At 63.1% G+C, this 11,356-nt stretch overlaps 1 protein-coding gene across 8 annotated transcripts; it reads right to left on the reverse strand.

Moving 5' to 3' along the window:
* Positions 1 to 1,426: 1,426 nt before the first annotated feature.
* Positions 1,427 to 11,325, reverse strand: CPSF7 (cleavage and polyadenylation specific factor 7). Of its 8 annotated transcripts, none has more exons than XM_082317942.1 (10): positions 11,296 to 11,325; positions 10,490 to 10,608; positions 5,611 to 5,829; positions 4,919 to 5,022; positions 4,428 to 4,573; positions 2,465 to 2,873; positions 2,259 to 2,377; positions 2,005 to 2,173; positions 1,700 to 1,873; positions 1,427 to 1,551 (listed from the first exon to the last, which is right to left on the reverse strand). In XM_082317942.1, exons 2-9 carry the CDS (start codon positions 10,541 to 10,543, stop codon positions 1,705 to 1,707), a joined length of 1,389 nt encoding a protein of 462 aa, XP_082174068.1. In that variant the 5' UTR covers positions 10,544 to 10,608; positions 11,296 to 11,325; the 3' UTR covers positions 1,427 to 1,551; positions 1,700 to 1,704. The 8 variants fall into 8 exon arrangements, with proteins under 8 accessions (XP_082174068.1, XP_082174067.1, XP_082174069.1 ...); XM_082317941.1 differs by having other exon boundaries at positions 11,257 to 11,320; XM_082317943.1 differs by lacking the exon at positions 11,296 to 11,325 and adding an exon at positions 11,103 to 11,230.
* Between the last annotated feature and the right edge of the window lie 31 nt (positions 11,326 to 11,356).

The following is an 11,356-nucleotide window of genomic DNA, read 5'->3' on the forward strand; positions in this document are numbered from 1 at the left end:
GAGGCACCAAGAATCCCCAAGCGCCGCTTTTCCACACAGCAACCCTAAAACACTCCCACCCGTTACCTAAAAGACCGTCGTAGGGAAGAACCGCGACAGAAAAGCCCTACAGCGCCGTATAAAAGATTGACAACGTCATCAAGTTTATTACACAATTTCCAACCTATCAGAAAGACAAACAAATCTAGTCACTGCGAGCAGGAGGGGCAGCGCCTCGCTGGGTGGTTAATAGGGGTTTGCTCTGCACTTTTTTTTCCCCCACTATTTGGAAAGAAACTAAAAATTTGTGTCGTTAAGTAAAAAAACAGAACTCTCCCACCGAGCGCTCCCCCCGGCACTCACCCGCTGAGCCGGCGCCTTGTGGTACTTTACAAGATGGGGTTTTTTTTTGTTTGTTTGTGTCATTTCAACCTAAAAAAAAACCTCTGGGGCCGGATTTCTCCTGTCCAGCAACAGTTCAGAGGGCGATGCCGCCCGGCTGGCACCCGCCCTGGAAGTCACCTCGTGTCTCCTCAGCTCACCCCGAGCCTCCTGGGCTCTCCCTCTCCCGCCGGAGCGGCCCGGAGGGGCGCGGGGTTGGGGGGCTCCTGCCTGGCTGCCCCCCCGCCACGTTCCCACCACCCCACGATACAGCCGAGCCGCTTGTTAGGGCGGCCGAGGGACGCGGGTGGGAGAGGGGGAGCACCCACGGGGGACAGGCGGCCCCCCGAAGGCAGCCGGATCGGGGGGGTCGCAGCCTGCCCCACCGCGCTCTGCCTCCTCCGCTTCCTCTAAAACAAGGAAGGCGCCGCGGGAGAAGCCGGCTCCGCGCAGGGCCCCGCCGGCGCTCGGCAGTTTGGGAGACGAGTGCGGAGGTGGCGACGCCGTTGTGGCGAGCCGGTGGGGAACGTCGGGGCGGAGGGAGGGGGTGACCCCCCCGGCCCAGCTCCGGCCCCCCTCTCCCCAGAACGGAGAGGGCGAGGGGAGAGCGGGCGCGTGGAGGGGATCGGAGATGTTTCCCCCTGTCGGAGCCGGGAAAGGAGCGTGGCGCAGCATCCCGCGCTGGGGACAGGAGTGTCCCCAGACGAGGCGAGAGGATGGTACGTGGCAGAAGGCCCCGTACCGCTTCCGGCAAACCCAGGCGCGGGGTTTGGGAGCCGTGCGCCTCCAAGTCCCTGCGCTGCACAGCACGGGGAGGGATCCGTCCCTTCCAGCCACCCTGGGAGAGGAAAGGGCTCACAAACCTCCCTCCATGGAACAACAACAAAAAAAAGCACCATTTCTCTTTGGGTCCGAGTGTCCACGGAGCGGAGCAGGGTGGCCCGGGCGCAGGCGTTTCCCGCCTCTCCCTGGGAAGCAGCAGTAGCGGTGAGCGCGGGCAAGGGCGCAGGCCCCAAGGCCACGAGGTGTGGGTGGGAGTCCCGCCGGGGCGCGGCACGGCTTTCCTCGGGCGCCCGGAGAGAGCTGGGGGTGGCGGGGAAGGGGCGGTGGGGGTGGAGCGGCCTCGGTCACGTAGTCCTGGTCGAGGTGAGGAGATACGAGTCCATTAAAAACCACTTACTGCCAAAACTCCTGCGGGGAAGAGACGAGAGGAGCCGTCAGAGCAGCGCCGAGCACCCTTTCCACCACCTCGGCCCTCGCTCCTCGAGGGAGACCCCCCCCCCCCCCCCCACCCCGAGACCCCGCACCGCGGCACGGCGGCGCCCCGGCACTGGCTCACCTGCCTCAGTGGTGCCGGTCCCTCTCTCTGTCCCTGTCCCGATGTCGCTCGTGCTCCCGGTTTCGCTCTTGGAAATAGTCCTCGTGCCGATCCTCGCTGTGAAGGAGATCCCGGTGTCGCCGGCTGCTTTCGCGGGACCGGCTGGGAGAGCGCTCCCGAGATCGGTGTCTTTTCCTGGGGGGGGGGGGGAATAAACAAAAAGCTTTCGGTCACCGCCGGGGATGATCTTGCCGGGCTGGGGACAGAGTCGGTGAGCAAAGCCCCAAACCAGGGTGCAACGGAGCCACCCGCAGCGCCGTCGGTACCTGGAGGAGCTGCTGCTGGCGCCGGTGCTGTAGGACTTGGCTTCGATGCCGTGCAGACAGTCTTTGAGGGAGGAGAGGAGGACGCGGCACCGCTCGTCGTTGGCGACGCGGGACTGCTTGATGACGGCGATGGCCGTGAGGAGGGTCTCGATGGCGTCGCTGTAATCGCCTGGGGGGAGCGGAGCGGGGCTGAGGGATGCGGACCCGCCGCGGGATGGGGTTGGGGGAGGACGCGGGGACGCCGTCGCCGTTACCTGCGCTGGCGCCGGACACTGCCTTGGAAATGGCGCTGCTGGAGATCGCCCGGTTCCTGTTCATGATCTCCTCAAACTCCACTTCGCTCACGGGGGGAGGTGGCGGCCCGAGCTCCCGGCTGCACAGCAGACACAGGCGGGGTGGTGAGTGTAGCCCCCTCCCCAAATTTGTCAGCACGCGGCCCCCCGCCTCCGCCCCGCCTCACCTGCTGTGGTTGTAGGGGGCCATGGCCTTGCCGTAGGTGTCCGGTGGAGGACCCAGGGCCGCGTTGGGTGGGGGGAAGAAGGCGGGATTGAGGTGCAGGGCAGGGGGGACAGCCCCCGGGGGCGGCACGGCCAGGTGAGGGGGCAGTCGAGGCGGTGGGGGCATGAGATGCTGGTAGTGGATGCCGGGCGGAGGCGGGGGGACGCCGAAGCCGGAGGAGAGGGGCGGCGGGGGCGGCATGGGCGGCGGAGGCAGCCCCATGAGGGGCAGGGCAGCGGGGGGGCGGTTGAAAAAAGGCAGGACAGAAGGGGGTTTCTCCACGCGGGCGGGCGGCAAGGCGTTCTCCGTCGGCGTGGCACGGCCGTCCACCGAATCCACGGAGTCTCGGGAGTGGGCCCTCGGTGGCACACCTGCAAGCGGTACAGGAAAGAGCCATGAGTCGCCGCCGGAGGGCCTTCAGGTCTCGGAGACCTCCTCCTCCTCTTCCTCCCCACCCGCAATGACCAGCGTGAGGACCGTCCTCTCCCGCAGCCCCGTGAGGTCCGGCCTCGGGAGAGCTCGAGGTGCCCAGAGAAAGATCCAGCCAGCCAAACGTAGCCTCCGTTTCCATGTGCCTCGAAGAGGGTACCAGCTCTCCAGCAAGACCCCGGCTGCCCGCACGGCGCCCCAGGGGACGCTCGCTCTCGGCCAGCGTGGCTCTGCGGAAGCCGCCGAGCAAGCAGGTTACAGGGACAGAAGCGAAAAGCCACGAGAAATGGCGAGAGGTCCCCAGCAGAGAGGTCGCTGGGTCCCGAGACCCCGAAGACGTTCAAACGACCCAGAGAGCCTACGATCCGCACACGCGCTCAGAAAGTCCCGAGCATGGAGGAACACGAGGGGACAGAACCCAAGTGCCGACAGCGACGGAGGTGCTGGAGGAAGGAAAATTCGGTGCCTGTCTGCCCTCAAAGAGACGGACGGGAACCCCTGCTGCGTCCAAAGAGGCTTCGAGGATGAGACAGGAGAGGTACGACGGAGGACGCTGCCTCTGCCCGAGCCCCGCGGGGGAGCCACGGCTCCCCGCCGGGCCTCGCCGCTCTGACGGCCATCAAGCAGAGCGCCGTTTGGGCGCCGGCAGCGAGGGTTCACGCGAGCTCAGCCGTGCCGGTGGCAAGGCCCCTGGGAAGAGGCCGAAACTCAGGCTCCCCGTGCCCGGCGAAGCGAGGGGTGGGAGAAGGGAACACGCCCTGCTCCACCGAAACGCGAGGGCAGGTCGGGACGCGGTCTAACAGCGCGTGGCGCTGCCAAGCAGCCGATGACTGCGGGCACTGGAGCTGAAGGGAGGGTGCGAAGGTCACAGCTACCCCACTGCAACTCGGCCAGGGCGCTTCGAAAGAAGGGCTTTCCTTGCGTGAAACGAGCCACGGGATCTACAATGGCCACAGCTGGCCAAGACCTCCTCGGACACGCTCCTGCCAAGACCGTCCCTGCGGCTCCGCAGAGCCCCCCGGCACGGGGCTGGGGCGTCACATCGCTGCGGAGTGAGGCGAGGACCACCTATTGCCATTGTAGAAAGCCCACGGCCAGGCCCCAGCTGGAATACTGTGTCCAGTGTTGGGCACCTTACCTCCGCAGGGATGGACAAATTCTGGAGGAGATCCAGAGAAGAGCTACTAATAGATATGGAGGGTCTTAGCTATGTTGATAGGCTGAAGAGCTTAAGCCCATTCAGTTTGGAGAGGAGGAGGAGGAGGCTACGAGGGATCTTCGCAGTGTGTGAGCACCTAAAAGGGGATCATAAAGACTCGGGTCAGGATCTACTCAGACTCAGCAGCAACAGGAAACAACCCCCAGAGTCTCCTGGCAGCGTCCCCCCCACCCCGAGGTCTCGGTGGGTTCGGCCTGACAGCTCTGCTGGGGATCTGCGGGGCCCAGCGCGCAGCACGGAGGCCCTCCCACCCTCGCCGTGCCTTCGCCTCACTCACGTTTGCGAGCCTGCGCCTCGAACTGTGACAGGTTCTGCCGGGTTGCCAGCCTCACCTCCACCTTGTCCCCGTTGAGGATTTTGCCGGGCAGGAGCTCCAGGAGTTTGTGGACCGAGTTCTCGGAGGCGACCACCACCTCTGCGTACCTGCGGGAAAGCCCGGCGGTCAGCCAGCCCCGAGCGATTCACCCCCTGGCAGGGGACAGGGACCCGCTGCCAAACCCCCCGGGGCTCCATCCGTCCTCGCTGGCAGAGACCACCCAGCACCACCTCCCGCTGCCTCCCCTGGCAGCTCAACCCGGCCTGGTGTTATATGACCGCCCCCATCCCTTTCCCACACTGTTTGGGAGTCTCCACTTTACCGTCCCGGCTCCAGGCAGGCTGTGCATCACCTGTGCCGGCCAGGAATAGCACCGGCTGCCCCCTCGCTCTCCCCAGCACAGAGGACGTGGCCGCGAGGGCCTGGCTCCCCCATTTCCCCTCGGCTCTCACCCTTTCGACTGGCCATTGGCTCGGTTCTCCGCGAATTTCAGCTCTACTACGTCGTAGACGCCAACCGAGCGGATGGTCTGGATCAGCTGCTGGTCAGTCGTCCACTGGGGGGAAGAGGGGAGAGGCCAGTGTCAGCTCCCGCAGCCCTTCGCAGGCCCCGGTGCCCCCCGGCTAACCCAGGCTCAGGGGGCTGGGGCACGGCACTTGAGTGCAGACACCCTCAGAGCCCCTACAGGGAGTTTAAAAATCAACCTCCAGTCTGAAACAAGCCCTGGCCATGGCTACCAGGGGTCTCTCTGTTCTCTGGACAAGACAGAGCCTTCCCAGAACCATCCCCGTATCCGTCAACAGGAGAAGGGGACTCGCCCGCGCAGCCCCTAGGAAGGCAGAGCCAGGCGGGGGCAGCGGCCGGTGCGAGGGAGGCACTACAGCCACCAGTCACTCGCCCCAGACTGGATCTGAAGCCCCTCAAGGCTACGAAACCCTTTTCCCTGAGGATCGCAAGGTCAAGCCCAGCTTGGGACACTGGGTCAGCGTGGCTTGAGGAGGAACAGCACCCCCAAAGAGCCCCGCAGCCCCTCGGGGGTTTCTCTGGAGGACCCCCACCTGCGTACACGCCACAGGAGACCCAAACTACCCACGCAGGCGCTCTGGAGACCCCCTGGGCAGGCAAGCGCAGCGATTCCACTCACCCAGGAGAAGCTGCCCACGTAGACGGCGGCTCTCTTGTTGCGCAGCCCGCTGTACGTGTACAGGATGGCGGGAGATTTGCTGTTGGGCTTGGGGGACGGCTCCTGGCGGATCTCCGGGGGTGGCTCCGAGCTGCTGGTGCGGCTTTCGGGGGGCTGCGAGCTGGCTGCTAACACGTCGTCGTACAGATCCATCTGATCAGCATTACTGAACTCAGAGTCCTGCGAGGGGAGACACCGTGAGTACCACCGCAGAGGGGAGACCCCGGGGGTGAAACCGCAGCTCGGAAAGGGATCTGTTAAGAGCCTAAACGGGGTTCTGGAGGACTACCCCGTTCTGCTGGAGTCCTCCAACACCCCTCAGCACTGACCGTCCAGCAGAAGCCAAACACCAACCACCACAGGAGATGCTTAAAAGTCATCTCACCGTGCCCTGCCGTGCCGGGGGCTGCGGATGAACGATGCAGGAGGTTAGGAAACCTCCTTCACAGGTCGCAAACCAGTCATCCCAGTTCACCGGCAGCCAGCGCACGCGCTCTCTTTTGATGCAGCACAAGCCGAGTCCAAAGGTTTAGCACCCAAACCCCTCGCCTTGGGTCTGTTCGCAGCTAGAAGGTGGTGAATCACTGCCACGGATGAAGCTACGGCAAACAGATCCGGTGCCTGTTACCTCTCACGAGCCAGCTCCTCTTGCCCGGAGCCCTGTCCCCTCCCCTCGGTGGCATGCCGCCGTGGCGTAACCCCTTTCAGCACTTCATTTTTGCAAGGACAACCCCCCGCGCTTCCCCCCCCGGCCCGGCAGACCCCTCTCAGCACCGTCCTCACCCCACTACTCCACCGCCTTGTAAAAACACGCCGTGCCCCACGCTTACGACAACCCCTCGCTCGTGCAATCCACCACAGCGTCTGCTCTTCTTCCTGGGCAACGTGGAAATAAATCCCTCTTGCACATCTCCAGTCCAGCTGCCCAGCTCTCCGACCGGCCAAGCATTAACACAAGCCTCACCGCAACGGGATCGACATCTCCTTTCCCCAGCAACGAGGATCACCGGTGCCCCAAAGACAGGGCGACGGGCTCTGCTTTGCCATAACCCTGGAGCACTTTTTACACGTGAGGAGGTGGAGAAGGGAGGAATACTCCAGGAAGCAGAACCACGAGGCTTTACTCCACCGGCAACCTGCGCTGGCTTGATTTTCCTCCCCCTAAATTCAACTACAAGCCTTTTGCTTTGCCGTCCACTCCTCCGCCGAGCTCCAGCACACGCCCCGCACGAGCGGACTGGCTTGCTAGGATGTCAGCCGTCCCGAGCAACGGGGCAAGACCCAACTTGCCGCTCTGGGAGGCTACCAGGAAGCAGCTTACCTTTCGTAAGCGCGCGAGGGCAAGGGTTCAGCGGCGGAAAACCAAACGCCCTCGACGGACGAGCCTCTCGCTCCTTGGCAGGCACGCGCTTCCCGACAAGCCCAGCCTGCGGACACAACCCTGCTCGCCTCGGATACGCCACCGCAAGCTCGCTCGTCCTCAGGCCAGCAGAACCCTCCTCAGGGTAGGAGCTACGCACGCCGTCTGCACACACAGATGCACGCACGGTCTCCCCTCCCCTCGGCAGCGCAGCCTTTCACGGCGCGAACCAGCCGCCGAGGAAGCTTCTGAGCTGCGAACTCAAGTGTCCTAGATCTGCCTTCCAATTCCCACTCTGTTCCAGGCTATATTTAATTTGGAGCGTACAGCGAGTGCTGTGTTTACTACGGATCTTCAGACTAATTGCTCACCCGGATTCAGCGTGCGCCGAGCATCGTTTATCCTACAAATTACTACGTTGGTATCTGTCCCACGGGAGCAACGCATAGGTCCCATGCAGCACAAAAACCAGAGGCTCTGCTCCCAAATTTTTAATTCCAGGACTTCAAAGGCAGTTGGGACAACATCTTTTGCCAGAGAGAGCGCGAGGCGGTTAAATCCCCTACGCCGCGACGGTCAGGGAACCGCACGCATACAACACAGCCCTTTGCGAGCTCAGGGGAGAGACGGGGAAGGGTGCTCAGCGCATGGCTTTCAAAGGGTCACGGAAACATAAAAATCAAACCATCTTCCCTCTTCTTGACAGCAACGTCCATTTCTAAAGCAAGTTGTAACTTTTGCATCCGGCTATTTCAGCTGCAGAGCTGATAAAAAGGTTACAAGAATTTCAACAGGGAGCAGTATTTTTGTACTCATTCTCAAAACAGCTCAACTGTTTGTTTAATCCACCTCCCACACTCCTACCCCCACCAAGCGCCTTTGGACATGGCCCAAGGCTGGAAGATTTCTGCCCGAAAGTTTCAGAAAGTCGAGAACAAAAATAGGGGGCTAGAGGAGAAATCGCTCTGACGCCCTCAGTTATGCTACTTAGGGGATGCTTCAGCTTGGGAATTTTTAGAGATCCTCTGGGTCCGTTCCATTTTTGACGCTCTCCTTTAAAAACTAACAGCCTGCTGGGGAGATGGCGCTGAAGTACTCACAGCCCGAGCGCTCCCAGTCCGCTCCGCTGCTCTCCGCCCTTGCCGTCGCACTGGATTTGCAGACCGTCGCTCAAAACGCGCGGTAGCGCGACGCTTCTTGCGTCACCCCGCCAGCTAACACCTTCACCGCCATTCAAACCCCGACACGGCAAACGCGCTCTGAACCCGCGCACGATGCCTTGCGAGGTGTGCGGGGATGAAGCCGGGCACCGTCGGCGGTAATTACGGTAATTACCACGTCTGCGGCGGGATTTGGAACCCCGCCGGCGTCCCTGGTTTGCCACAGGGACCACGGGGCAGCCAGGGCACCTTCCCACCGCGCGTTGATCCCATGCGCGGCATCGTGCACAGATTAACTCCGGGTTTCTTCCTGCTGCCGCACAGCCCGAGGCGAGCGAGATGCTGGAGTTGGCGGTCTCGATAATCACTTCCAGCTTTAAGAAGCCTCCATCTACTTGGCCGTGTCAAAGATCTTTTGTGTCCTGTCCCCCAAAACCCTCCAGTTAAATCATTCCACGCTGTTTCCCGCTGCGCAGCCAGGCTTGCTCCATCCTCCTCTCAACGCTGCTCAACTTCTTTACTCCCCAAAATCCCCGAAATGCGCCCGAGAACAGACCTGACCCAGCAGAGACCCTCTCGCCTCCCCAGCAGACTTTCCCACGTCAACTCAAGCCACCGCTTTTGCCACCCTTTCTGCTCCAGGCCTCCTGGGGACCGAGCCTTCACGGGAAAGCCCACCTGCAGGCACAGGCAGGACAGGCAGCGCCGGACCGTCTCCGCAGAGCGCCCGTGAAGCGGCGGCAGAGTTCTCCTGTTAAGTCCTCCCACCTGTTTGTTGTTCATCGGTTGTCCTCCGAGACGTTACAGCCTTCCCAACTCACACCCGCCAACGTCGCGGTTCTTCTCCGGGCAGTAGCTACCACGTCCGCTTTCGCTGCTTCCCTTCGGCGTTCAGCGTAATTGCCATAAAAAAAGTTTCCTGGTTATTCTGCGCACTTCTAAACTCCAGCCCAGAGACCTCCACGCATTTTCTTAATCTGCGCCTTCCATCCTTATTCCCGCAGCTATCCAGCTCTCCCTTCCGCTCCTAAGTCCAGGTACACCTATTTCCCCGATTCTGTTAAAAGCGAATTGCATAAAAACATACAAATTGAGGCCATTCCTAAGCCAGACCAGTTCCGTTCGGTCCCAGCATTGTTTAATACACGGGGAATCGGGTTTATTCCGGAATTTTTTCAGGAAGGATGCAGGAAGCGGTATTTCAGAGTCGGAGGGTGTCCCAGCAGCGCTGCCCGGCTGTAACAAGCAGCACAGACGTTTGCTTTGCGACTCACCTTTCCAACAAAGCTCCCGTTATTTTGGCAATATCAGAGCCAGCTTGGACCCTGCCCTTCTCCAAGGCTCTCAGCGGAGAACTCCTGCTTCTTCCCAGGTGGCCGGAAAGCCCCCCGCAGCCCCCTCGGCTCCGAGGTCGTTCGCACCGGTTCCGCTCTTCCCTGACAGTCTAACCCACGGCGTATTCTCACCTGATAACCTCCCGCCTCCTCCGAACAAAGGGTTTATCACCCCCAGCTCCTCTCCAGCCCTCTGGGAGCTCACAGCCATTTTTTCCTCCGCGTGTTTTGTTTCCACTTTGCGCAGCTTGCCCTCTAACGCAGACCAACTTTCCTCCGCGGGCTTTCCACGGCCGTTTTGAATCTTCAAACATCTGCGTTCGCACCCGCTCTCCCGGATCCCCGAACGCTCCAAAATCTGCGGCTCTAACAGCTACGCGCACCCCCCTTTCTCTATCATTTCTTCCTGCGAGTCCCAAACAGCCCCGGGGTGGGAGAGGCGGCACACGGGCACCTCTGCGACCGCAGCGAGTCTCTGTCACAACTTCCTGGCCTCGGTGGTCCGGCGGATTCGGCGCTCTGGGTCCATTCACCATGCATTTCCCTGCCAGTGCCTCTTCCAGTTTGGATTTCTCATTTCTCCAACCAGGCTACAACTATCCCCTTCGATCCCCGCTCATCACTGCCCTGCCAAAACGTTCTGGTGCAAACCCTGCCTCCCCCTCCTCAACATTTTGTGCCCATCCACGTGTTGAACCTCCGCTAAAACCCATGGAAAGACCCTTCATTCTCCGCTCGAGACAACAGCCGCAGGGATTTAGGAACGGTCCCAGCCCTCTGGTCCCCGCAGGGACTCCCCGGCGCTGTACCCGGCCACTCCGGTCGCATCCTCCGCCTCCGCTCAATCTACACGCACCAGCCGGCAGCACGTCCACGCCGACCGCTCCGTCGCCTCGCTAACAACTTAGCCGACGCCGCTTACGGTGCTCTCCCCCAGAAAAGGGGGTTCTGCTCCCCCCAACCCTGCGGCCGGACGCGCCGCTCACCTGATTGAACTCCTCGTCGGCGTAGATATCGATCAGATCCACCCCCTCGGACATATTTCCAGAGACGGGAGCAGGAGCCCGGGCTGGGACCGGGGCGAAGCAGGCAGACGATAGGTGCTCTATAGTGGGGTGAGGGGGCAAAAAGGGGGTCAGCGAGGCGCTGGGGACCCACCGTGCCTGTCCCCCCTACCTCCCCCTACAGGACTGTGGCCACTAGCCACCCCCCCCAGAGTGGTCCACAGCCCCAGCCCAGCCCCACCCGGGGGCCACGGCACCCCGTCACTGGCTGGGACCCCCCCCTCACCGAGGGCCACCCTCGGGGGCAACGTAGCCCCGTTTCCCCCAGCCCTGACCGACCCCTGAGGGCAACAACCCTCCCTCAGGGGGCAACAAACCCCCCCCCCGGGGGGGCAACCAACCCCCCCTCAGGGGGGCAACCACAACCTGACCCCCCCCGCCCCGTTCCCGTTCCCTCCGGAGCCCACAACCCCCCCCGGACCCCCCCCAACCCAAACCCAGGGGCACCGACGCCCCCTCGCCGGGGCAGCGCCGCGGCCGCCGCCCCCCGCCCCAGACCGACACCTCCACACACCCCCCCCCCCGCCCGTCGCACCGGGGGCGAGACCGCCATATCGGCCCGGCGCGGCCCGCCCCTCCCGAGCGGCGGAGCCCGGGGGTGGACGAGGGGAGGGGGCGGCGGGTCCCGGTCCCCGGTCCCGGTGCCCGTCCCCGTCCCCCCCCGGTCCGGTCGGGCCCCGGCCCGTTACCGCCAGCAGGCCCCGAGCGCGCGCGCCAACCGCGCTCACCGCCACCGCCAGCGCCGCCGCGCCACGCCCCTTCCGGTTAGGGCCACGCCCCTTCCGGCCC

Source organism: Platalea leucorodia (genome assembly GCF_965183815.1).
Source record: "Platalea leucorodia genome assembly, chromosome: 7".
Classification (NCBI taxonomy): Eukaryota; Metazoa; Chordata; class Aves; order Pelecaniformes; family Threskiornithidae; genus Platalea; species Platalea leucorodia.

What these genes read in the sequence shown, in the direction of transcription:
- CPSF7 (XM_082317942.1), bottom strand. Translation starts at nt 10,543, where the DNA reads ATGTCCGAGGGGGTGGATCTGATCGATATCTACGCCGACGAGGAGTTC. An exon ending in CGAGGCGCAGGCTCGCAAAC is followed by an intron (nt 2,874 to 4,427) that starts GTGAGTGAGGCG and finishes TACCGCTTGCAG; the next exon opens with GTGTGCCACCGAGGGCCCAC. An exon ending in GCCCCCTACAACCACAGCAG is followed by an intron (nt 2,378 to 2,464) that starts GTGAGGCGGGGC and finishes TCTGCTGTGCAG; the next exon opens with CCGGGAGCTCGGGCCGCCAC.